Source organism: Urocitellus parryii, chromosome 6, assembly GCF_045843805.1.
Source record: "Urocitellus parryii isolate mUroPar1 chromosome 6, mUroPar1.hap1, whole genome shotgun sequence".
NCBI classification, from domain to species: Eukaryota; Metazoa; Chordata; class Mammalia; order Rodentia; family Sciuridae; genus Urocitellus; species Urocitellus parryii.
In genome coordinates this window covers 130781037-130806752 of record NC_135536.1, presented here as the reverse complement: position 1 = coordinate 130806752, position 25716 = coordinate 130781037, and the positions used below count along the sequence as shown (strand labels likewise).

General features: G+C 41.5%; 1 protein-coding gene across 1 annotated transcript in view; it reads left to right on the top strand.

Moving 5' to 3' along the window:
- Window positions 1–5587: 5587 nt before the first annotated feature.
- Window positions 5588–25716, top strand: part of Adamtsl3 (ADAMTS like 3) — a 320949-nt gene continuing 300820 nt past the window's right edge. The window contains exons 1-2 of the mRNA XM_026388213.2: window positions 5588–5839; window positions 7319–7420. Coding sequence (XP_026243998.2) covers window positions 7352–7420 — 69 coding nt within the window. The 5' untranslated portion in view covers window positions 5588–5839; window positions 7319–7351. The remainder of the gene's footprint in view (window positions 5840–7318; window positions 7421–25716) is intronic.

Below are 25716 nucleotides of genomic sequence, written 5' to 3'. Positions count from 1 at the left end.
TAGTATTCTTTTCAGGCCCCAATGAGATAACTAGCTATAATAAACTAGTGATTTAAAAAAAATTTTTTCTTTTGAGACCTTTATAGTTTATCTGTAGCACTGCTATGGTGTCAATATTCTTAGCATGCATTCTGTCCCTTTATAATTTGTAGCCTCTACTTTACCTTTGAAAATCAGATGAACAAATTTGTTAGAACTATGCACAAAGTAAGAACTAATAATCCTGAGCAAGCTCTATGTGTTGGCTTATAGCAATGTGCTTAAATATGACAGTGGTTGGATGCTGTGAGGTCTTTTACTGGTATGGTTGTCGTGAGCTAGGGGAGATTTTTAGTTAAGTTCAAGAAGAGAGAGGTGCATTAGTCCATTTTTCATTACTATAATAGTAATGAACCTTAGTCTGGGTAACTATAAATAAAAGAGTTTTATTTAGCTGATGGTTCTGGAGGTTTGAGGGCATAGAACTGGCATCAGCTCAGCTCTGGCAAAGACCCCCCATCGTGGACAGCATCACAACAATAGAAAAATGTGTGGGAGCAAGAGATCATATCAAAAGGCAAGAAACCAAAGAGAGCAATTTGGGGGTCAGGTTTCCTCTTATAAAAACTCCCTTTTGTGAGAACTAACTCCAGGCCCCACAAGAACTGCCTTAACCCCTTCTAGGGCATGCCCCCAGTGACCTAAGGACCTCCCATTCACACAGCCATGCAGAAGTCCAAGCCTCCAACCCTTAGGGGACAAACCACATCTGAATCCTAGTAAGAATATCACTACAGTATACAAGTAAAGTATGAAAACAATTTCAGAGGTTATACAGGAAGGGACTACTGGAACCTTCTAATATTTACACTTGGACAAATTAAGGTGAAAATTGATCTTGAGAGAATAAGATGGTTCACCTTAATCTCTCTCAGTTTGTGCGCAACCTGGACACAAGGCCAGGCTTAGGCATTGGGAAGAAGACAGGGTTTTGTCAAGGGCAGAGTAAGATAAATTTGAAGGGACTGACAATCTATGCTTCTCAGGGTGTTCCACAGCAGTCTCTGAGGACATGTGTGCAGGATTATAGGGGTATGTCTGGTCAGTACCCTCATAGCCCTGGAGGCCATATGGGAATCAGCCTTGGGTTTGGGACTTGGAGAGTTTGCTGACCCTGGGTTACCAAATCACAGCACTTTAGGGGATTCTAGATCTTTTTCTCCAGCCCCAAGATTTGGGACATTCTGTAAAAGAAACTGTCTAACATCTCTCTCACCCTCCTTACAGATTTTGATTGGCTCAGACCTCCAGTGCTGCAGCAGTTCTAAGCCCTGATTTGAAAACAGATATGGCACCCCTAAAACCTCTAAGGAATTCTTTGGGGATCTCAGTGCAGGTAAAGGGGAAAGACCAAGAGTGCGGTATGCTGAAGCATGCAGACCTCTCATCAGGTAGAACCATTCCTGTCTTGACACCTCCTCTTAGGGTTTCTTTTTTGCTTATGAGACAGAAAAGCAACCAGATGGAGACCTGAACAATATTTTATAAAGTGAATATCTATTCAAAAGAAGAACTCCACTCTGGACAGTCAGAAAGCCACCAGAGCAAGTTGAACATGTTCTCCCTATAAGTCCTGGGATACATGTGTGGTAGACACCATTGATGAGATGCCCTGTCCAAATTCCTTTTACACTCTGATATCCCCATATCTTCCTGAGGCACGGCTTATGGGAGCCACCCAGGAAAGCATTGGGTATAACAGCTCAGTCCTACTGCTTCAAGTCAGTGCTATAGGACCCTCCAGGGTCCCAGGATCACATGAAGGCTAAACCTGACCTGAGCCAGAGGCCACTCTTGCCCTTATCTGCCTGCTTCCTGAACTCCATTCCAGGTTTTCTGAAGAGAACTCCCTGAGTAATCTTGTGCCCCGAAGCACCATGTCCATCTAAAGTCCAATCATCTCCTGGTGGCCTTGCTGTGAGTGCATCCTTTGGGTCTACTGCAGTCAACTGTACCTTTGACAAGGTTGGCCTCCAAGTTCTTTTTTCCTCCAAGCTTCCAACATAGTTTTCTTGAGTGTGCTTTCCCAGCCCACTCCACAAAGAACAATTGGGACTTGGAGATGCAAAGAACAATTCTGTATCAAGAGTAAATTAAGGCAGATGCCTTGAACTGATATTCCTTCTCAGAGTAAAACACACATAATACCCCAATACCACCATCACCAACAGTTACTCCCCTGATCCTCTCTGTATATCTGTCCTGTGAATCTTGCACGGTTGTGTTTATCTGGTTGGGTTCAATAGGCAATTCCTGGAGTAGGGGTAGGACTCTCTGAGACTCAGAGAAGAAGAAACTAATCCTGAGACAGGTAGTGGAATCCAGGAACCCAAGAAGATGGATCTTAGGGAGGAAATGGAATGGTTTCCTAGACTTCTTAGAGTGTATCATGTTGTCATTGTCCTCAGGTGGTGCAGGTTCTCATGGGGAGGTACTTGGGAGTTAGGCAGAGAGGGCCTGACTCCCACCCAGAGATGGGCAGTTGCACCCAATAGCCAGATCTGTTCTTTTGGGGTTCACTAATTCCTGTTCTCCTCCACTTCCCAGTTTTCTCCTTTCCATGCCTTTAGCAATGTCTTGCTTGAACATATGGGCCCATCTCTCCAGGGAAGAAATGAAGAGTAGGAGGGAAAGGTAGAGGGTGACTGAGGGAAGGCTCAGTCTATATTTGGGAAGAGTGTCAAAAGAAAGTGCTAGTGAGGTGGTAAGACCACAGACCTGCAGATGAGGACACCTGCCAGCCCCTTCAGTAGAGTCTGTCCTCTGTGGTTCTTGCCTTAATTTACTGTACCTTCGCCATGCATATAAGATTGCTCGATCTGCTAGGGTTAAGAGGAGGGCAGAACTTCCAGAAGGATACTGGTAATCTGTCTCTTCTACTTTGCTCTTCTGACCAACTGCTCTTTGTGAAGGAAACCTAATGCTAGATGGAATCTGCCAGAGAGAAAGGTTCCCCTCTGGCCTTAATGCTTAGTGAGGGGCACTCCCTGGAGACTGACTTAGGAATCAAAAGTGCCCAAGGGAAAGTGTGACAGGAAGTCCTGCTGAGACATTAAAATCTTAGAGCAGAGCCACTCAGGCTTTCCCAGGAAAGTACCCCAATTCCAGAGGCGTTCCCAGTGCCTTCCTGAGTTGCAGACTCTATGCAGCTGCCACTGCACAAGCATAATATTTCTTTGAATTCTCTATTTCATCTTGAATATTCATGTGAGTTCTGCAATCAACTCCATGATACCTCATGAGGGGTTTTAGAATATGAATGATTTGAGAAGTGGCATAATATATTTGCTAAGAACATGTGGTGTTTAAACCTTTCTACTTAAGTTTCCTCATTTGTAAAATGGGACTAAAATAATATTTACCCCATAGACTATTGTGCTGAGTTAATACACATGAAATGCCAGGTGCATCCAAAATGTAAAATATTAACATTCTTCTACTTATACCCGGATATGAGAATACATACAGTCAATCCTCATTATTTCCAGATTCTCTAGTTTTGAATTCACTTACCTGTAATCCCATAATCAATACCTGCAACACATTCAAAGTCATTTGAGGAGTGGTGAGAATTTTGAGTCGACTGATGTGCATGTTCCCAGCTAAGGTTGAATAAGGCAATACTTTGCCCTCTTCTTTCAGCTTTTATAATGTAAATAAGGATCCTAGTTTTTCTTTCTTTCTTTTTTTGGTACTGGGGATGGAACCCAGGGGCATACTACCACTGGTCTACATTCCCAGCCCTTTTTGATATGGGCTCTTGCTTAGTTGCTGAGGCTAGCCTAGAATTTGTGATTTTCCTGCCTCAGCTTCCCAAGATACTGGATTACAGGTGTGTGACTGCACCTGGCACATTTTTGTCTTTTTTTGTTGTTGTTGTTGTTGATAATTTTGATGTTTCAAACAGCCCTCAAGGAAGGGCTGAAGTTCTGTCTAGTGTTCCTAAGTAGAAGAAAGCTGTGCTGTGCCTTGTGGAGAAAATATATGTACTAGACAAGATGCAGTGGGCATAAGTTGTAATGCTGTTGCCCTGAGCTATGTCAATCAATCAACAATGTATGTTAAGTAAGGTGCTTTTTACATAGAAACACACAAAAAGGAAGATAATGTGCTAATTGGTTGATCAAAATGTTGTGACCAGAGGCTTCAATATTCATAAATTCATTGTTCAACTTTTTAGAACACAAACATAGTTGAGTCAAGGGACTCCTTCACATTGATGTCCCTCTGCTCATTTTCCAAAAGAATCCAGCCATTTTATCTGGAGTAGACAGGCTCAGAGACCCTCCTCCTGTCAGAGGAAGCCATCAGTGAGTAAGGAAGGGAAGAACAGGTGAGGGAGGCAGGCAGGGCAATTTTTCTGTAATGTGCAATAGTTTCTGCATTGGAGCAAATACCAGGAAGGAAGGAGAGCAATTGTGGGGATGAATAATACAGATTCTAGAGAGGTGCAGACCTGGGGTTCCAGTCTTGGTGTTTCTATTCACCCAGCAAGTAATTTATCCTCTGAAACGTCTCAGATTCCTCACAGGTGAAAAGGGATAATGCCACCAACTTCTGCCAGAATGCCTTTCTGACAGTAGATTCACAGCTTGGCACTGCAGCTACAATCAATGACTGTGATGGTAGTTAGGTGGGGGCATAATCTTGCAGAACTCCTGGCCCTTATAAGGAAGCCTCCTGGTATATTGCTGAGATTAAGCCAAGGTCATTTCCCCAAACTTCTAGAATCCCACAAGGCAGCTCATTCTGGCCTTCTGCCCCTGACATGACCACCTTCAACCCCAATTGCAGGCCTGTACACTACATTATCCCGCCAGCTGTGGATTCTGTTACCCAAATCAGCCTTATAGAAGGGGGTGCCTACTGGGCTGAAGAGGCGCTCTGCTGGGTCGCCCACTATATGGACAGCTAGGTGTCGTAGGACCGCCCCGCCTCTGTATGGGTCTGCATTGGGGACCCCGGGAAGCAGAGGAGGCGCAGACTGAGAGGGGGCTGCTGATCCCCGACCCTGATCTTTCCTGGGTAGGAGCGCCTAGCGCTCTTAGGCATGAGCTAGCAGTCCCAGGCAAACCTCCGTGTAGCCGCTGGGCTTGACTTTGCAGAACTGGCTCCCGGATGGGATGGGTGGAGGCGGTGGGAGGTGAGAGGGGACGACGGCATCCCTACTCTGGCTCTGGCTGAGGCGGGGCGGCCCGGCTGGCTCACGGCGCAGCGGCCGCCTTTTCTCAGCGCGCCTGCCGGCGGCGGCTGCGGCGGTGGCGGCGTCGGCAATCCCGGCTCTTGGCATAACGCCTGGCGGCCGGCCCAGGGCGAGGAGTGGCTTCCAGGAAGCGGGCGGAGGAGCGTTCCAGCCGAGTCTCCCCGTAGCCTCGGCCCCAAGCGCTCCGATCGGCCGGGCCGGCCCCCTCACCGGGTCTCTTCGTGCCCCCAGCGCCCCAGGTTCTAGTGGAGGGCGCGGTGCCCGCACGCGGGCAGACGGGAGCCTGGGCGCGCCGTGCACTTGCCGGGCGGCGCAGGTGGCGGCGCGCGCCCTCCGCCTCTGGGCCCTGGCCAGCGCTGCGCTCCGCGCGCCCAGAGGGGGCGGGAGAGGCGGGGCGGCCCCCGTTCCAGCCCCATTTAACTTCGCGGCGGCGGCGGCGACTGCGGCGCCGCGAACTGGAGGCCGGCGTCGGGGACGGTCCTGGTCCGGGATTCTGCACGAGGTGTGGACGAGGCCGCTTGTCCCCGCCTCTCCTCCGCGCTCAACGAGCCCGCGCGGCCCCAGAGCTGCACGTCCTAGAAGCTTAAGCGGTGTAAGGTGGGTGCAGTGAATTGGGCGCAGGGACACCCTACGGGGATCAAAGGAACGCTGTCTCTGAAAAGGGACAAGACTCAGAGCAGTGACATCTCCAAGCAAGTTGGAGGGACACCGAGGGAGATGGGGGTGTGGTGGTTTACGCGGGCCTCAGGGGCCTTCGTGACTGGAACGCCCTTCGGAGCTTAGATATAGGACTCCGTGAGGACCTGGAAGGTTCGGGGAGAGTCTTTTGGGACTCTCCACGCGCTAAGGGGCGCTCTTGATTATCGAGGCAGTCCCCACGGTTCTATTTTTCAGGATTGGGGATTTCTAGGTAGAAAGCAGGCTGGAGACAGCTAGTAGCCTCGAGCGTCCGAAGGTCCATTTGGTTGGCAACTGGGTCCCCAGCTCCTAGAGCGCAGAGGACTGAGGCGAAGCGCGTGCGATGGAAAGTGGGCGTGGGGGTGAGGAGGACGCGGCCAGAGAGCTGGAGGAGCTACTGCGAGGCAGCGGGTAGTCGTAGGAGTGTGCGCTAGGATGGCTGGTGCGAGGTAGCGAGGGGGGCGCTCAGCCTTGGGGCTTGGCTCTGGCCGCCTCCCTTCAGCCCAGAGTCGCCGCCTCAGGTCGGAAACAGCAGCACATTTGCGGATCGCATTAGGCCAGGCCCTTAATGCTTTCTCCAGATGGAGAGAAGCCACCGACCCGCCCCCGGACACCAGCTCCGCCAAGGCGCCCGCGAGGCGAAGAGAGAGTCGAGTGTGACCTCGGCTTTTCCAGTCTGGACTCATACTGATTTCCCCGTAAATTGACAGGAAAACTCAGGGGAAAAAAGTGCCCCGCTGCCCTCCTGGTCTCAGCAGAAGCTGGTGTGCTCTTACCTACTTTTAAGAGAGTGTACTAATTAGACTGGTCCCAGGTCTGTGCCCTCCAAAGCTCCCTTAATTCAGCTCTTGGAGTTGTGGCTCTGGACCCAGAGGGCGCTGCGTGTCATCTAGTGGGAAAAGCCTTGAACTAGCAGAAGACCTGCTTTTCAGTCCTATAAACTCACTGTCTTGCTGTGTGACCTTCAGCAGTTCCCTTCCCTCTCTGGGCTGGTTTTATTGGTTTTAGATTCGTTTTTGCCTCAAGGAACAGAAGCTGGCAGGTGCCCTAACCCTTGGCTCTACGCTAGTTTCCTAAATCAAATGCCAATAGCCACACCCTGGCGCTGACAAATGGGCTGGGAGGTGGCTGGTGCAGGGATGTCTCAGCTTCTGGAGAGCAGGAGGTGTGAGTTGCTCCTTGGAGACAGGCCTAGCTCCCTCCTGTCCTTGATGTAGAACCATCCTAAAGGGAGCCCTGGATTGCCTAACCCTGCAGTGGGCAGCTCCATCTTGGACCAACAGAAACTTTTCCAGGATATTGTATGGGCTTCAGGGTCCCTTTTTGTGATTGATTTTTTTTTTTTTTAAGTGACTAGGGCTAGAGCTGATTGGAAACCAACACTCTCCTCTTTTGTAGACTGCAAGTGAGGCCCCTAGGATAACGGATCTCATGGCTTCCTGGAAGAGCCCCTGGTGGCTGCTGATATGGATGGTCTTCATGCATTCTACTCTCCTGCAGGTAACATGGAGGGGAATGATGAGCCTGTCTCTGTTTACTTAGGATCATTATTCTAAATCACGTAAATGTGATAATGGGTAGTGTTAATGCTGTAATAGAGAATTTGACTTTCTCTCCAACTTCTGACGTATGATTTCTGATTGGTTAGCTATAAGGAGAATCCCCATACTTGGGTCCTCTCTGAATCCCAAGCAGAGCTTTAATGTCATGATGGTTTGGGCTATGGTGGACTGTGTCTGTTCAGACTGGAATGGTTGTCTGTATGTGTTCAGTGGAGACTGGGCTGCCGGAGGCTAGGACACAATGAATGGGCAAAGCCAGGTTCTTGTTCTAGTTTATCCACTAAGTACATATTCTGAATTTACTTCTGTCAACACACATTTCATTGTTTGCAGTCCTCTCTTTAGACTTTTCGTCTTTTCCAACCAACCTGGGAGAATCGAACGCATGCATTGCATCCTTATTTATCTACTGGGAATATTCAAACACAGGAATGATACTAGAATTGCCAAAGACACAATACGGAGTGATGGTGACAGTGGCAAAATGGAAAACACATGTTCCATCTATTAAGCGCAGCCTCTTCTTGACTTCAGCTGATCATTGCTAAGTGGGAATGCAAGCCCAGAATTGTTAGATCTTACTTTGCAAGATAGGTGAATCATCCAGATTTCTTATAAAATCTCCTAGTTTATAAAGCACTGAAAGCCAGACAAATACATTTGCAACTTGGATTCAGACAGGAAGTGTGTGTCTCCAGATCTAAAAGTGCAGGTGACACTTTAGTCAATATTGTGTCCTCAGGTGCTAATCCCATGCAATGTCTTTTGTGAATCAGAACAAGGCAACCCCTCCAGGAGGATGTTTCTTCTCAGGCACATGGCTTGGTGGCCTGTATGCCTACAGGGTCTGGCAAAGGGCCTGGCATCTAAGGACCTATATGACTGTGAAGTAAGCACTTATTTACGACTGACCTTACACTCTGAGTTAAATCAGCCAGACTCCTCTTCCTCTCATGCACTCTCCTGGACCTGTGTCTTCAAGGCCTCTTTTGGTTCCAGTGTCCCATGAATTCTGTGACTCTCACGGAGCTAGCTAACAAGCAACATTTTCCTCATTATTCCATTTTATGGATGCTCCTCATACCCATATTTTAACAGCTGTCTTCTGTTAGAACAAAAGGTAAGTATTTCAGGGTGGTTTTAGGGTATCTCTGGCCAGCAAGGTGTAGTGTCAGGATAAAAGCATGAAGACAGACTTTCTGTCCTTTCAGAGGATCTGAAACAGGCCATGAGAGCTTCACAGATTTGTTCTTCATCAAATGGGGCTGAGGCTTCAAGGCACAACATTTCATTTTGCCTTCTTTCACCCTATAAAATTTAAATATGCTTTGAGGCAGTCTGTTGACCTTTGGCCAAGGACAGTGCTTGCCCAGCTTGAATCACTCACTGACCTCTTTTGGATTTTTCCATATCTGTGTGCCTGTGGCAGTGCTATTTCCATGTATCAAGGCAGTGTGCACAGAAGGTCATAAAAGGAGATTTCAGAGCAGCAGTCTTCATCATCCATACCACCCACTGGTTGAATCCCAGCGCCACCACTTCATCATGGTGTCACACAAACATCTCTGCATCACATCTCAGTTTCCACATCTGCAGAGAGGAGGTAATAATAGTATCTACCTCATGGAATTGTTTGGAGGAGTTAATCCATTGTGAAGTGGGAAAAAAATTAAAAAAAAAAAGCAGGCAGGGTCTGGCACGTGGAGAGTTCACAATAAATGTCAGCTCTCCGTGTTGCTGCTGCTGTAAGCATTCAGGGTTTGAAGCTTAGCATGGGGCCTGTATTTTCTGCTGTGGGGCTGTAGGGGGCACTCAAGAGGCACAGCTGAGGAGAGAAGATGCTGCAGAGGAGGGAAGATGCTGCAAAGGATCAGAGGTGGGGCCTGTACTTCTCAGGGGAGATTACTGGGTGTTAACACCTGAGGCCAGAGCTATTTCACTGCTTTTTCTCCTAGGTTCAGGGTGGACTTGACATTCAGTTGCCCTGTGAGGTATCTTATAATTTTGGTGTTTGGGTGAGGCTTACAGTGTTCATTAATATTTCCCCTTGCCTCATAAGTGCCACTGCCAGGTGGCATAGGTCTCGTGAGTGAGACTGAGCTGTCAGGAGTGTGGTATGTTCCAACTAGAAAATAAAAATCAAATTCTCCTCATTGAAACTCATATTCATTGACTGTAAGTAATTGTGATAGAATGCAGACCAAGGCATGAGGCCCTTGTTTTTCTAAACTAATTCTTAACCATTCCTAGATCACTCAGACTCCAAGAAAGGCCTTCCTTCTTCCTCTCTCAAAGGCCCCTGAAATTTCCTGTTACTCAGCTCTCTCCTTAGGGATCTCCATCTTCCCGGGGAAGTCAGTGACTGCTATTCTACCCCTCTCTTCCAGCCTGGTGCATTTGAGGGCTTTTCAGACTTTCTCCAGACAACTTGATGGTGCCTCCCATGTTGATTGTCCCAAGTTACAGCTTGCTCCTTGTAATTTGGTCCCTCTCCTCTTACCCAGGAGAGGAATAAATGACCTTCCCTGTCTATTCATTGAATAGTCATAAGAGAGATTACTAGCTCTGTCTTCTAGAAATGGTTTTAACTTTGATCATGTGCTCTTCCATGTCTCTTTAAATAATCATATCAAGGTATCTTGATGTGTATCACAGTGGCCCCCTACCATATTTACCTCTGGGGAGGTGCTGCCCTGCTTAGATTCTCTGGCAAATTCTATCTCCTTACCTTCTGTGACTCTGGGTGGGAGGGTCTCTTCTGATCTTTGATCATCCTCCTGCCAAGTTCTCAGACATCTGTTGGAACAGGTCCCTCAAGGTGATAGGTTTAAAGAGTGAGAAACAATTAGATGAAGTAGTTCTGGAAGGATAGTTGGAAGAATTGTCTGAAAATTGTGGGGAACTCCTGTGCAAAGAGATGGATTTTGACAATGTTGGAACATAACCTGTAACATAAGCAATATCTGAGTTGTCTCAGATCCTGTCTCCTGGGTCTTGTTGATGCATATGTATAAGACAGAATAGTTTCGCATTTCATTTCTGATTGTGAGACTGCAGGTTGGTAGAGGAGACTGATCCTACAGAGGGCTTAGTGGTAGGGAGGACACACAAGTTCATGTTAGTTTGGTAGATGACCTCCCAGCTCTTATCGTCTTGATCATTATAGCACAGGTAATGCTGCCAGGCAGAGTGTAGATGTGTGGTAGGCTGAATAACAGCTTCCAAATATGTCCATGTACCAATACCTGGAAACCACAAATGCTTCCTTAATTGCAAAAGAGACTTTGCAGGTGTGATTAAGGATATTGAGGTTGGAGAGATTCTATTAGATTATACAATTACAATAGGGGAGGAGATAGAGGCAGAAGGAGTAGGCAGTGCTATTATAGAAACCAGAAACTGGAGTAATGCAGCCAGGAACCAAGGAATGGCAGTCATCTCTAGAAACTGGAAGAGGTAAGGAATGGATTTTCCCCTGGAGTTTTCAAATGTAACTGGCCCTGGTGGCACCTTGATTTTAGTCCTGTCAAAATTCATTTTGGATTTCTGACTTTTAGCATTATGAAATAATAACTTGCTTAATTTTAACATTAAATTTGCTATAATTTGTTACAGCAGCAGGAGGAAACTAATACAGTATATCAGAGGTGGGCTTTAAATCTTGACCTCTCCCCAATGCCAACAGGCATCCCTTCTCTATCACTAATAACCCACATGCAATAATAGATGCTGAGAGTGGCTGGCATAGCCCTAGAACTAACATGAGGACAGAAGAGGTGCCATTTGAGTGCTGGTGGTCCAACCCAGGCCTCTTTTTTCAACAATCTAATGTTCCACAATGATCTCACCATCTAAGTTCTACCAATTATCCATGGTGTTGCTGTCACCCTTGATCATGTCAATCATGGGTAGTGAGGATAGAGTCCCAGGAAGGCAGCCTGGGATCAGGGTTCAGAGGACTTACTCACAGTAAATGAGCTCAGAGGGCCCTGACTCTAACATGGTACATAATTTCTTTGAGGTCAGCCTGGATTTGGTTGAGCTTGGTAAGTCATATCTGAGATGATTATGAATATTGACCCATCTTGGGTGATCTGGAAGATTTGAGCCTCTGAAAGACAGATTTATTGAGAAGTCTCAACTCAGTGGGGTATAAAGCCATGCCTAGTCAGATTCCCTTTTCTCATCCCTAATGAAATCTTCAGAAGATTCACTTTCTGTTTTTAAAAGTCCAGTGCAATTTAATATTTTGGTTACCCACTTGATTAAATCTCATTTCCCTTCCCTCTGGTTTAGGCTTGGTGCATGGCTCCACGTATCTAAAATGGTATTGGGCTGGGAACTGCTGTCTTCTTTCCTTGCCATGGAATGGCTCAGGAATGGTGGGGACTGCTTCTGAAATACTTCTTGCACATATTTCTTCCAGCTGTCTTGGGATAAGAAACAAAGAGGGGGAATGGGAGATGAGCAAAAAGAGCTCTTTACTTAAATGGATGCTAACTCTGATAGTTGCCATAGCCACTCTGGTTCTCCCTGATGATTCTGTCCTCTTGATAGCAACTGCAAGTTCTTCAGAGGGTCCCTCAGGACCTTCCCTGTAGAAGATGGTCCTGTGATGACTTGCCACTTGATGCTGAGGTCTTCTCAGCTAACAGCAGCCTTACTGGGTGGAGTGCTGGCAGGATGGTTTAAACCCAATATCTCTTGGTGGTATCCACTTGCATCCTGGGAAGCCAGGATGATCCAGTGCTACCTCTTCTCTGTCATGTCAACTCCCTGTAATTCTTCTCTTCTTGCTCTGTAGGCCCAGGGATGGATCAACAGATCTAATTTCTAAGCAGATGTCTATCTAGGAAATGTTTTTTTCTTTGCAGACAACCCCCAATCTCTATGAGTGCTTCTCTTTTTCTTCATTTTCATTTCCAATACCATAACTTAAAAAACAACAACACATTACTCTTAGCCATCTGTAATGAACATCTTATGTTCACATCTTTGCTCACCTATCTGAATATTTTCTTAGAATAATTCTTTCTTAGTAGGATGTGCTATACTACACATTTGATATACCTTGTGGCCTTCTCCTCTTCCCTATGTTTCAGTTGGGAGTGACTTTTTGAATGCACTTCCTGTGTGACCTCATCTTCTATAGTGATTTTGGATGAATATTCTAATCCATGTTGACATTGATGATAGAGTTTGAACAGGCTCAAACTTGTCCTGGTTGCAGATTCCACTTTATTACCGTGTTGTACCCAAAGCCTGGAAATCTTCAAGGTGGAGTCACTGGCTGTATTCATTGAGAATGCTCTCTCCTTGTTTGTCATGTGTGTCACTTGTACTCTACCCTTTCTGCCTCTGTGACCTTTCCATCTTTGGCTCCTTCTAAGGCTCACTTAATGGCTCCTTTTAAATATTACCCATTTTCAGAGCTCCACTCTTTATCCCGTCTCTTCCTCCATATGTTCTCCCCAGGCAGCCTCAATCACTCCTCTGGTTTTCTCACCAGAGTCTTCTGCCTGGTTTATCCCTGGAATCCCAGATCTCCTAATGATGCAGACCCTTAAATTTAAGTTTTTGATGTTCTCTCCAGATAGGATTACATATACACCAAAAAGGTAAAAATTTGCTCATTATTTTACATTAATGGTTAAATATAAACCTTGAAAATAAAACACAATCTTGACAGCTATGTTTTGGTTATTTTTCTTTTCTTTTTTTAAAATTCAAGAGCCCCTTCAAAGTGGAAGAGGCCAAGCATTTCTGCCTCTTCTAAGAACTCCAGATCAATATATCCATGTCAGTACCCCCACTGGAATGTTCCTGACAACCTCAAAAGCAATACTTTCCAAACCAGAGTACTTACTTCTCACCTTGCTCTTTTTCAGCATCTGTATTCTCCATCAGCTAGTGATTGAGCCAGAATCCTAGTGTTGCTCCTGATGCCTCCTTCTTTGTGGTCCTTGACCTGTACCCATTTGGCTACTAAATCCTGTTCATTCCATCTCAGAAATGCCTCTCAAGGCTGTTTCCTCCTGTTGGTTTTAATGACGCTGTATTTGAAGAATAGGGTGTTTAGTAGCTTGGGATATGAGATAAGAATGAATGGGGACAATTTGTGCTGCTACAGGGAACACTTTGAAGAGCATGCTAAGAAATTTTCTTAGTAGGCAGCATGGGGTCCTGTGAATATTGTTAAGGAGGTCATGCTAGGCACCATTAGGACTCCATTGGACCACTAGGAATGTGCTTGAGCAAAGGATACTTGTGAGGTCTCTGGCACTAATTTAGGTTGGTAATTATGAGGCCTGAAACTCAATTTATAATATTTTCCTGGGTGGGGGGGACTAGTTGTTGACAAGAATATAGCAATACAAGAATAATTTTAGAATCTGAAGGGACAGAACTTGATAAGTGATTACCTGAGATTGAGAGAGATGGAAGAATTGAAATACTTTGAGGTTTTGAATATGGTTTAGGGACACAAAATGGTAAAAGTTCAATCTTATTTTCAGAAGGAGTAAGTTTGGGGAATGATGTGGATTGCAGAAGATTGAGATACTGAATAAAGGAAATATGTAAGATTCTTTGAGAAGGAAAGAGGATCACAGGAGAGGTTTTTCTTAGCAAAGTGTACTGCAGTGTGTTTGTTCTCCAAAAGGGAAGCGTCCAGGAAAAAGGGAGAGATTAAAGATACAGGGGGAGAAACCTAATTACATATAATTGTTTCATAACAGAAAAAAATAGGCAGTATTCCTCTGTTGCATTACTAATGGTTCTTAAAGCACCAAAGCTAACATCTTGTGGAAACCACATTTCAAGGTTTATGATTGTGATTGCTCTCAGTTTATTTTTACAAAGATGCTAATTTCCATAAATAGCATGGAAGCATAAAGCAATTTCCTCTCCAAGTATTTTATGCAGTTACTTTCTGGAATTTGTCAGCACCGAACAGCTCTAGCCAATGTATGCTATAAATTATTGTGGTCAAATACTCAGAAATATATTTGTTCTCCAAACCTTCATTTATAAATATGATAGCATTTTACTTTGAAAACAATTTAAAACTAAGGAAGAATAAGTATTTTATTAGTGAAAAATCGCTTATAGTATTATAGGACTCTTTAAATTTTCTCCCTTTTGAAATTATCTTTGTGCTTTTTTTCCAATTTAAAAACAGCATAAAATTATAAAAATATGAAAGACTCAGGAAACAGATGAGAATAAACATCACTTTTGATTCCACCAACTGTTAAAATTTTTTGAACATATTTCTAATATTCTTAAAATATCAACATGTATGTATCTCTAAAGAAGTAATTTCACTCTATTTTTCATAATTATTTTAAAATGAAACAATTTGAGGAATATTTTTACATGTCATTGAATATTTTTCTAGAATAGTGTTTAAACTATTCTTAGTGTTGTGTCATTTGAATGTATTATGGTTTCTTAACTAATTCTTTACTGCTAGACACAGGCTGGTCACAGATTTCTTAAAAAATTTTTTGCTGTTGTAGGATTACTGTTATAAATATGCTTTCAGATTTATCTTTGCTAACCCTTGTGATTATTTGTTTTGAGTATATTTCTAAGGAAATGTATTTGTTTAAATATAATTTTGGGGTCAGATGCCATATGGGGTTTTATTTATACTATGAAATTATCTTTCAGAAAGTTTTCGTCACTGTTTACTTTCATCTTGCAATAGTTGGCAATAAAAGATTAAGGAAATTTTATCAGTGAGAGATTATTAAAAATACTTTTGGTTAATGTGTGTTACCACTTTTGTGAATTGTTGCCAAAAGACATTAGATGTAGAATAACAAATTTTTACCTTCATATTTTTTCCATTTTTCTGTTGAGAATTTCTTATTCTTCATATACAAAGAATATTAACCTGCAAATAATTTTCCCATTTTGTTATTTACATTTTATTTTTATTTGTGTTTTTGACATATCATTTATTCTGGGAGTCTCTTAATTTTTTTTTTTTTTTTTTTTTGGTACTGGGGATTGAACTCAGGGGCACTCAACCACTGAGCTACATCCCCATCCCTATTTTGTATTTTATTTAGAGACAGGATCTCATTGAGTTGCTTAGTCTCTTGCTGTTGCTGAGGCTGAACTTGAAATCTTTGTGCCTCAACCTCCTGAGCTCCTGAGATTACAGGCGTGCACCACCTCACCTGGAAGGAATGAACATTTTTGAAAAACAATCTAATCTGTCACTGTGGCAAAGCCAGGCTTTTCATTGAGGCAGTTTAGTTTTAGTGAGCATACTTTAATCAAGACACTCAAATGACCCTTATAAACTAACATTACTGAGTTGGGGGGGAGTTGACACCAATGAGAAGTTATAGACAGGTCTCACTTTGTGATCTACTCCAGCTTTCTTCATGAAACAGTTGCTCATACAAGATAACAAGAGACTCTAATACCATCTTTACTGTCTCATTCATAACTCCAAACCTAATCCTAAACCCAAGTATTTAGCAGTAGAAATCCAGAAAGTGATTCCTCAAAGTACCCCAGGTTAATGGTGTTATTTTGACTTTTGATTATGACCCAATAAAAGAAATCTACTTTATATCATAATTACATGTATATTTTTCATATTAATTAAAAGTTTCAGAAAACAATATCTAACCATTTCTGTGAATGATTCACCTGCTACTTGCTTTTATTTTCCATTCCATTTAGTTCCAGTCCAACTGATTTCATGAAAAAAAAATGGCTGGTTGAGATCCAATCTGTTAATTTCAAGGCCTGCTAATGGGCTGTATTCACACTGCCCTGACTAATGGACTGATGTTCTCTGTCTATTGTTGTGGGAATTGGGACAAGTATCTAGTAACTGAAACTGTAGCATAACCCTTGATGTTGGTTAGCCTTCTCCAAATGTCACTGTGTTGTCCTTGGGTGGTATCTTTCTCAGCAGGACCAGTATTGCTCGTGGTATATGTATAATGCCAGAATTCCAAAGCATGTTTGGTTGCCAGGGTTCTTCAGTGCTATCTATATGATCATATTGTTTTTTGAATTCCTCTGACCTAGTAACATGAAGAATCATATTAATAATTTTCCTCATATTGAATCATCCTTGTGTTCCTGGCATTAACTGTACTTGGCCATGATATGTTGCCTGTTTAATAATCAGCTGGATATGGTTTGCAAGTATTTTATTGAAAATTACTACATCTGTATTCGTAAGAGATGTTGGTTTGTACTGTATTTTTTTGATTTTTATATCAAGGTTTTTAGTAACCTCATAAAATGAATTGCACTTTCCATCATTTTTCCTTTGGGGGGACAATTTAAGTAGTACAGAAATAACCTGTTCCTTGATGGTTTGAAAGAACTTGCCAATAAAATAATGGGGGCACAGAACCTTTCTAAAGGATTATTTCTTTGACAAGTACATTTTATACAATGTTGGTTTATTCAGGATTTCTCTGCTTTTTAAATCAAGTTTGATGATTTGCATTTTTCCTAGAACCCTCCTATTTCATTGGAAGTTACATAATTGGTGGGAGAGCAGAAGAGAATATTTTATAATTTTTCAACAATTTAAAAAATATTTTGCTATTAATTTCTGAATTCTTTCCTCTTCAGAGAATATGGCCTTTAAAGTTTTGAAATGTAAGGGGCTCAATTTCATCGATGTCCCAAAGGTTTTGACAATTTACATTTTTTTTTGTGAATTTCTATGGATATTTAACAATAAGTTGCCATTCTCTGAATTAGAGGATATTGTTATACTGTCCCCACTGTTTCTCCATGATTCTCTTTCTTCTTTTCTCTAGGTGAGCCCCGTGCTAATTCCTGTTTAGTTCTAGTGAAGAGCAATTTGTCTTTCTTGTTTTCTTGTCTCCTACTGATCTCTGTCCTCAGGACTTCACTCTCCACCAAGTGCTTGCCTGGATGCTTTTATTAACAAAAATTCCCCACCTTAAGGATGTTGGGTAGTGTTGAATTGCACTTCCCCATTGGCTTATGTGTGGTTGGATTGCTTCTTAGTTTTTCCAGTGTTATCATTAATGGAATATTCAACAGCTTTGGGTACAGATATTTTTCTTTATTACCAAGTTACACTACTATTAGCAGTCTGGGAGACTGTCACCATACACTTGCCAGCGTTCTATATCACAAAAAAAATGTTTATTTGGTAAAAGTCTGGATGTTTTAAATTCTGACACCCTTAAATCTAAATAGAAGTAACCACCCTGGTAATCAGAGCAGGGAATTCTGAGGGTTGTGTGGCTCATTTAGGAGTATATTTTAAGCTGTGTTATGAAATGGATATGCTATGAGTCTAATTTATGAAAGACCTATAGATCTTAGAATCCCAAAATAATGTACCAATAAAGGGAAGTAGGATACAATCATAAGCAAAACTTGCTGATGCTCAGGGGACCTAGAAGAAAGGACTCTAGGTGATGTTGGAAAGGAAAATGCTCTGTCCAAATTTTTGGCTGGGGTGAAGACTGGGCCTGTGAATACCCTCTTTTCTTCGTGGGTGATTTTGTTACGAGTGGCTGTAACACCAAGTTCTTGGTGTCTTCCAACAAAGAATTAAACAAGATATGCAGAAGTGACAAAGCATAGATTTGTTGAAGGAGGAAATGATAGTTCATAAAGTAGAACAATAGGGCTGGGAGTGAGAAATAGAGGCTCCAGGCCACAGTGTTGGGGATTCTTGTCTTATAGGCTCAGTTGTCAGTGCTCCCCTCCCTGCATGTACCTAATTGAAGAACCTGCCTCATTTTTCCCCCATTGGTTACTTTATATCTAATTACAACACTGCCCACTTTGCCCCCATTGGTTACTTTATATCTAATTACAACAGTGCCCACTTTGCCCCCATTGGTTACTTTATATCTAATTACAACACTGCCCACTTTGCCCCCATTGGTTACTTTATATCTAATTACAACACTGCCCACTTTGCCCCCATTGGTTACTTTATATCTAATTACAACACTGCCCACTTTGCCCCCGTTGGTTACTTTATTTTCACATAATTAGAATACCCAGGGCTGGGGTTGTGGCTCAGTGGTACAGTGCTAGCCTATCATGTGTGAGGTACCAGGTTCAATTCTCAGCACTGCATATAAATAAATAAAATAAAGGTCCATCAACAACTAAAAAAAATTTTTTAAAAACCACATTAGAATACAGAACCTGTTGGCAGGAGTTGCCATGGCCAGTAAGCCCTCAGTGGCTGGAGTTGTCATGGTAATGGGACTTAGGGTAAATAGGGACATGGTGACTCAACTCTTGTACCCCAGCAGTTTTCTTGTACCTTGCCTCTGCCATCTTGTTGTTCCTAAACTCCTTCTCTGAGAGGCTGACCTATTCATTCCATGGGACTGAAGATGGAGCTGGTATGAAAGGAAGCCAGACTGAAAGAGAGAGCCGTGGCTGTCCCGAAGGGACGAGTCTCCATTGGTTGGCAGCAGTGTGTGGTCATCCGTTGCTCAGGCTGAGACAGAATGAGGAATATGTGTAAAAGTGATGGGCAGAGTGAAGCAGGTTCAATATCCTGTGGCCACTCAAACCAAATTCCTTTCAAGGAAAATACACTTAGAATGCAGAGCCTCCTTCCCAGAGAACTGTGGCCAGTGGAAGTGGAACAATTGCAACCAGCTCTCCCTCCTCCCATGGCATGCTGATGGAAGCAGACCCTCCCAGACCTGGGTCAGGCTTTGGCTTGGGGATGGAGTGGTGGTCTCACTTCTCAGGACAGGCTGTGTGTCCTTTCCTCCGAGAGGTATCCCTGTGGCTTTGAGCTGACCTTGGAGCTCTCCTTCCAACCCTTGGGAGGTCCAGCATGTGGCAGGCATCATTGTTCACAGCTCTAGAGGCGGAGCATTTGTGCTGCATGTTCTGTAAACACTTTCTGGGATCCATTAGCAGCTTCCATTGTCAGAGCCAGGAAAGCATTTTGGTGCACTGAGCAGGGAAGGAATGCATGGAGCGGCCGGCGGCCATGCTGTGACTGCTCTGTTCAGGTTCTGTTTGGGAGGGGGTCATTTATTTAGGTGGTGCCTACTATGTACCTGGCTGATGAATACTGATGTTTGGTGGATCCTTATCAATGTACTTACAACCAGATACTTTAAGAGATTACCAAAAGCTTCCGCAAAGAGGAGGAACCCAAACTATACCAGGCAATGAATTAGCCACTGTTTATTATGTAGTTAATTGACAAAATTAACGGATGGCTATACACACATTTGTGTACACTCACAGATCAATGGGATGATGTACATAGATGTAATCCTTAGACTTCCCTGAGTGGAGCCTTGTGGGTCTCTTGAGTGCAATAGGCCAAGGTAGTGTCCCTGCCCACGTTGGCCTCATTGCTGGTTTTTGTCTGTGTTGTCTGCTGATCCCTTGTGCTGTCCATCTCAGGACACAAAGTACATTGAGTAAGCCTTGGCTCACCAGACACCTCCTTGGCCGGCACTGGAGCCGTGTCCTAGATAGATGTTAACAGTTTTTTTCCACTCTAGGAATAACCAAGGGAAGCTTATCCTTCAAAAGACACACAGCACACCAGACACAGGAGTCTTTTTTGAACTGTCATGTGGAGGAAGTACTCACTGAGCCCAGAGTTCTATTTTGTAACATAAGACTGTGGGATTAGCACATAATTCTGAGATCTGATTAACAATTCCATTGATGGACAATCTCTGATGAGGTCAAGACAGAAAGCAATCTCAATGGAAACTAATCTGAGACTGGAGTTGGCAGTAGAAGTATGAGGGAGTCCCCATCTGTGTTCAGCAATAGAGATCATAGATCCTTCTCTGATCACTCTTTGATGGTAAAAAGGATTTTTAGTTTCTTTGGTATGCTATGACTCCCTTTATGGAATATGTGGATTGTAAATATTTTCCCCAGTCTGTAGCTTGATTTATCTTTCTCTTATTAGGGTCTTTTGCAGAGTACAAGTTTTAAATTTTTGTGAAGTTTAGTTTATTTTGTTTTTCATTTATGGATTATGGTTTTTGTCGTCATGGCTAAGAACTTAAAATTTTTCTTTTGTTTTTGTAGACGGACACAATACCTTTATTTTGTTTATTTTTATGTGGTGTTGGGATAGAACCCAGTGCCCCATGCATGCTCAGCAAGTGCTCTACCACTGAGCCACAATCCCAGCCCATGGCTAAGAATTTTTGACTGGCTCTGGATAATGAAGAATTTTCTGTTTTCTTCTAAAAGTTTTATTGTTTTGCATTTATCTTTATGATCCATTTTTAATTAATTTATGTTTAAGGTGTGAGTAAGGTCAAGATTTATTTTCACTTATAAGTGTCCATCCAATTGCATTATCATCATGATTTGTTAAAAAATTATTGTCCTTCCTGGGGCTGGGGTTGTGGCTCAGTGGTAGAGTACTTGCCTAGCATGTGCGAGGCCCTGGGTTCAATCCTGGGCATCACATAAAAATAAATAAAGTAAAGGTATTGTGTCCAGCTATAACTAAAAATATATTTTAAAAAAATTGTCCTTCCTTCATTGAATTACTTTCAATACATTGTCAAAAATTAACTGGGAATATTTGTGTATATCCATTTCCAGTCTCTATTTTGTTCCATTAATCCATTTATTTATCTGTCCTCTAATACCACACTACCTTGATTATTGTGGGTGGCTATGTAATAAATCTTAAAATTAGATAGAATGATTCCTCTTTCCTTATGCTTTATCAAAACTGTTTTTCTATTTCCTTTGTATTTTCATATAATATTGTGCACGATACACAATAATTTTGACAGGAATCATATTAAATCTATAGACAAGTTTGGGGAAGGATTAACATGTTTTACTATGTTGAGTTTTCCAATCCATGAACATGATCTGTGTCTTCATTATTTGGATTTTTTTTCACTTCTTTCATAGTGTTTTGTAAAATTCTGTACATGCTTTCTTATGTTTGTTCCTAAGTATTCCATATTTTGGGGGGTGATTATAAATGGTGTTGAGTTTTCATTTCATTATTCACCTCTTAGTGGCTAATACACAGAAAAACAATTGATTTTTTTTGTTGATATTGTACCCTGCAATCTTTCAAGACTCAAATTTTATGGAGTTATTATAATTATTTTTATTATTTTACTTTAGATTCCTTGAAATTATTTCCCTCATAGCAATGTTATGTAAGTCCTCTAAAACTAATGCCCTGTATGCGCTAGAACAGAGACCCTGCACCTAACAGAAGAGAAAGTAGGCCCAAATCGTTTTCGATAGTCAGTTTAGGACCCAACTTCTTAACCAGACTCCTAAAGCTCAAGAAGTAAAATCAAGAATCAATAAATGGGATGAATTCAAACTAAAAAGCTTCTTCTCAGCAAAGGAAACAATCAATAATATGAAGAGAGAGCCTACAGAATGGGAGAAAATCTTTACCACATGCACCTCAGATACAGCACTAATCTCCAGGATAATATAAAGACCTCAAAAAACTTAACATCAGAAAAACAAATAACCCAATCAATAAATAGGCAAAGGAACTGAAAAGATACTTCATAGAAGAAATACAATTGATCAACAAACATATGTAAAAAAAGTACATCATCTCTAGAAATTTAAGAAATGTAAATCAAAACTACTCTAAGATTTCATTTCCCTCCAGTCAGAATGGCAATTATCAAGAATACAGGCAACAGTAAGTGCTGGTAAGAATGAGGGGGGAAAGGCACACTCATACACTGCTGATGGGACTGCAAATTGGTGCAACCACTCTGGAAAGCAATATGGAGATTCCTCAGAAAATTTGGAATAAAACCACATTTAACCCAGCTGTCCCACTCCTTGGTTTATGCCCAAAGGACTTAAAATCAGCCTACTTTAGTGAAGCAGCCACATCAATGTTTATAGCAACTCAATTCACAATAGTTAAACTATGGAACCAACCTAGATGCCCTCCAGCAGATGAATGGATAAAGAAAAATGTGGTATATATACATAATGGAAATTACTCAGCCTTAAAGAAGAATGAAATTATGGCATTTGCCAGTAAATGGATGGAGCTGGAGACTATCATGCTAAGCTAAATAAGGCAAACCCAAAAATCCAACAGCTGAGTGTTTTCTCTGATAAGCGGATGCTGATCCATAAGAGGGGAGGGTAGAAAATAATGAAGGAACTTTTGATTGTGCAGAGGGGAGTGAGGGGAGGAGAGAGGATGTGGGGATGGGAAGGACGGTGAAATGAGATGGACATTATTAACCTATATACATGTAAGATTGCATTACTGGTGTGACTCTGTACCATGTACAGCCAGAGAAATGAGAAGTTGTGCTCCATTTGTGTCCAATGTGTCAAAATGCATTCTACTGTCATGTATATAACTAATTAGAACATATTTAAACAAAAACAAAATAAAAACACTAATGCTCTGTGTGATGTGCTATCTTGGCATCTGGTGAAATTAGGAGGTCATTGAATGGTCTAAGTGTAAGTTCTCCCAGCACTGCAACAACAGATAAGGTTTCCTAGCTAAATACCCCTCCTTATCAAGGAGGACAGGCACAGTTGCTGCTTATACTTGAGTGGTGGGTTTAAGTTTCCTACTAGCCCTCAGAATTATTCAAGGAAAACAATAACCTCCTCTAGTAGGAACCAGAAGTCACCTCATCCTCTTGACAAAGGCACCATCCCTCTGGCCCTACTTATTTACTGTGTTCCTGAGTGTGTCCCTATATGAACTGGCATGGCAACTAGTGTCCTGCTCTTCCAGGCCGTTTGTATATGTCATTAATAAACTGTTGTGTGTCTCATATGTCCAGCATCGGGTATTGTGTGCCTGGCCATTCCCATTATCACCTGGGGGGAATCCCTTTCTCACCAATGGGGTGAATAGGAGGTAGTTTAAATAGATAATCATATCATCTACAGAAGGGTAGTTTTATTTCTTACCTTTTTTAAAATCTGTATGCTTTTGTTTTCTTGCATTATAGTGCTGTCTAGCATTTCTAGTACTATGTTGAATAAGAATGGTGAGAGTAAACATCCTTGCCTTGTTCCCCATCTTAGGGAGGAAACATTCAGTCTTTTACTATTAAGTATGACATTAATTGTAGATAAAAGTACTTTTTATAAAGTTGCACAAGTCCTTCTTTCTTCCTAGTTTGCTGAGAATTTTTTTATCACAAATAGATATTTAATTTTGTCACATGCTTTTTTTCTGTATCAATTGATATGATTAGGTGTTTATCTTCATCATGTTGATTTGATATATTGTATTGATAATTTTCAAATATTGAACAAGCCTTACATTCCTGAAATAAATCCCACTTAGTTCTTAACTAAGTGTATAATTCTTTTTATATAGATGGCTGAATTATATTCACTGGCTTTTTTTTGAGAAATTTTGTATCTAAATTCAATACAGATATTCATCTTTAGTTTTTTTTTGTTTTTTTACTGTACTTTTCTGGTATTAATACTATCTTCATAAACTAAGAGTGTCCCTACCTCTCCTGTTTCTTAAGAGATTGTGTAAAATTGATGTTATTCTTTAAATGTTTTGTACAATTCTCAAGTGAACATGGAGATTTCTTTTGGCAAGGTTTTAAAGTATGAACTCAATTTCCTTAATAGTTACAGTACTATTTGAATAAATTTCAGTGATTCTGTTTTTCAAGAAATTGACCCATTTCATCTAAATTATTGAATTTATACATGTAGAGTTATTTGTTGCATTCTTTGATTGTGTTGTTAATGGTTGCAAGATCTGTACTGACATTTCATTCCTGATATTAGTTTGTATTATTTCTCTTTTATTCTTTGCAATATTGCTTGCTATTTTTCTGTCAGTTGATTGTTTTGTTATCTTTTGAAAGAACAATCAGGTTTCCAAGTATTTGGGATGTTCCTGTTACCATTCTGTTACTGATTATTAGTTTGATTTGTTGTGGTCAGAGAATACTGTGTGTGATTTCATAGAGAATGGGCTATAGAATACACTCTGTATGATATTAATTCTTTTGAATTTATTGAGGTTTGTTTTATGTCCAAGAATTGATCTGTTTAAATGAATGTTCTTTGGGCATTTTTTAAAAGAATGTGTATTGTGCTATTGTTGGGGAATGTTCAACTGTCACTTAGATTTTGTTAGTAATGGTATTTAGTTCTTGTATATTCTTGCTGATTTTCTATCTAGTTATTCAGCCAGTTTTTGAGAGGAGGGTGATGAAACCCCCAAATATAATTATAACTTTGTTTTCTCTTTCAATTTTATCAATTTGTGCTTCAAGTATTTTGAAGATTTGTTCTTTGGCATACACACATTTAGGATTCTGTATGGTCTTGGTGAAATGTTTCTCTATGATCCTGATAATTTTCTTTACTCTGAAGTTTACTTTGATATTAATGCAGCTACCTTTTCAAAATCACTATTAAAAAAACTGTAAGTGTAGTGTATGCATTTTCATCCTTTTGCTTTCAGTCTACTTGTATTATTATATTTGAAGTGAGTTTTTTATAGATATTATGTAGATGGGTCATGTTTTAAAAATCCATTCTTTCAGTTTCTTTCTGGTATACTTTTATACTTGCTATATTTTGACTATTTACATTAAAAGTAATTATTATTGATATGCTAGGCTTTCAGTCTTCTATTTTCTATGATTTTTTTTCCTTTTGTTTCCTGATTCTCATTCCATTCTTTCCCTTTTATTTCTTTCCTATGGGTTACTTGAACATCTTTTAGCCTTCTGTGTTAATTTATCTATAGAGGTTTGGGTTTCTATCTTTCTGTATCTCTGTTTCTTTCTCTCTCTCTCTCTCTCTCTCTCTCTCTTGCTTTATCTTATCATAGTCTACTGATACCAACATTTTACCCCTTCTGATGGAGCATAGAGATGTTATCTCCATTTAGGTCCCTTATAATATAGCTGTCTTAAATATGTTCTCTATGTAGATTGAGAATATCAGATGGCAAGATTTTTTGTTTCAAGCAACAAACTTTTTTTTTTTTTTTTAAAGAAACTCATTGGAAGGAATCTCACTAAGTTGCCCAGCCTGGCTTTGAGCTTACAATCTTCCTGCCTCAGCCTCCTGAGTAGCTGGGATTACAGGCATGTGCCACTGCACTGGACCCTTTTTTACAGTGTTTTTCCCCCTCCCTTTCTGGAGTTCTGAAGCCTCCTTCTGTTATCATGTCCTTTCTTTTAGGAACACTTCTTTTCCTTATTTTTATTTATTTATTTTTTTAGGGGT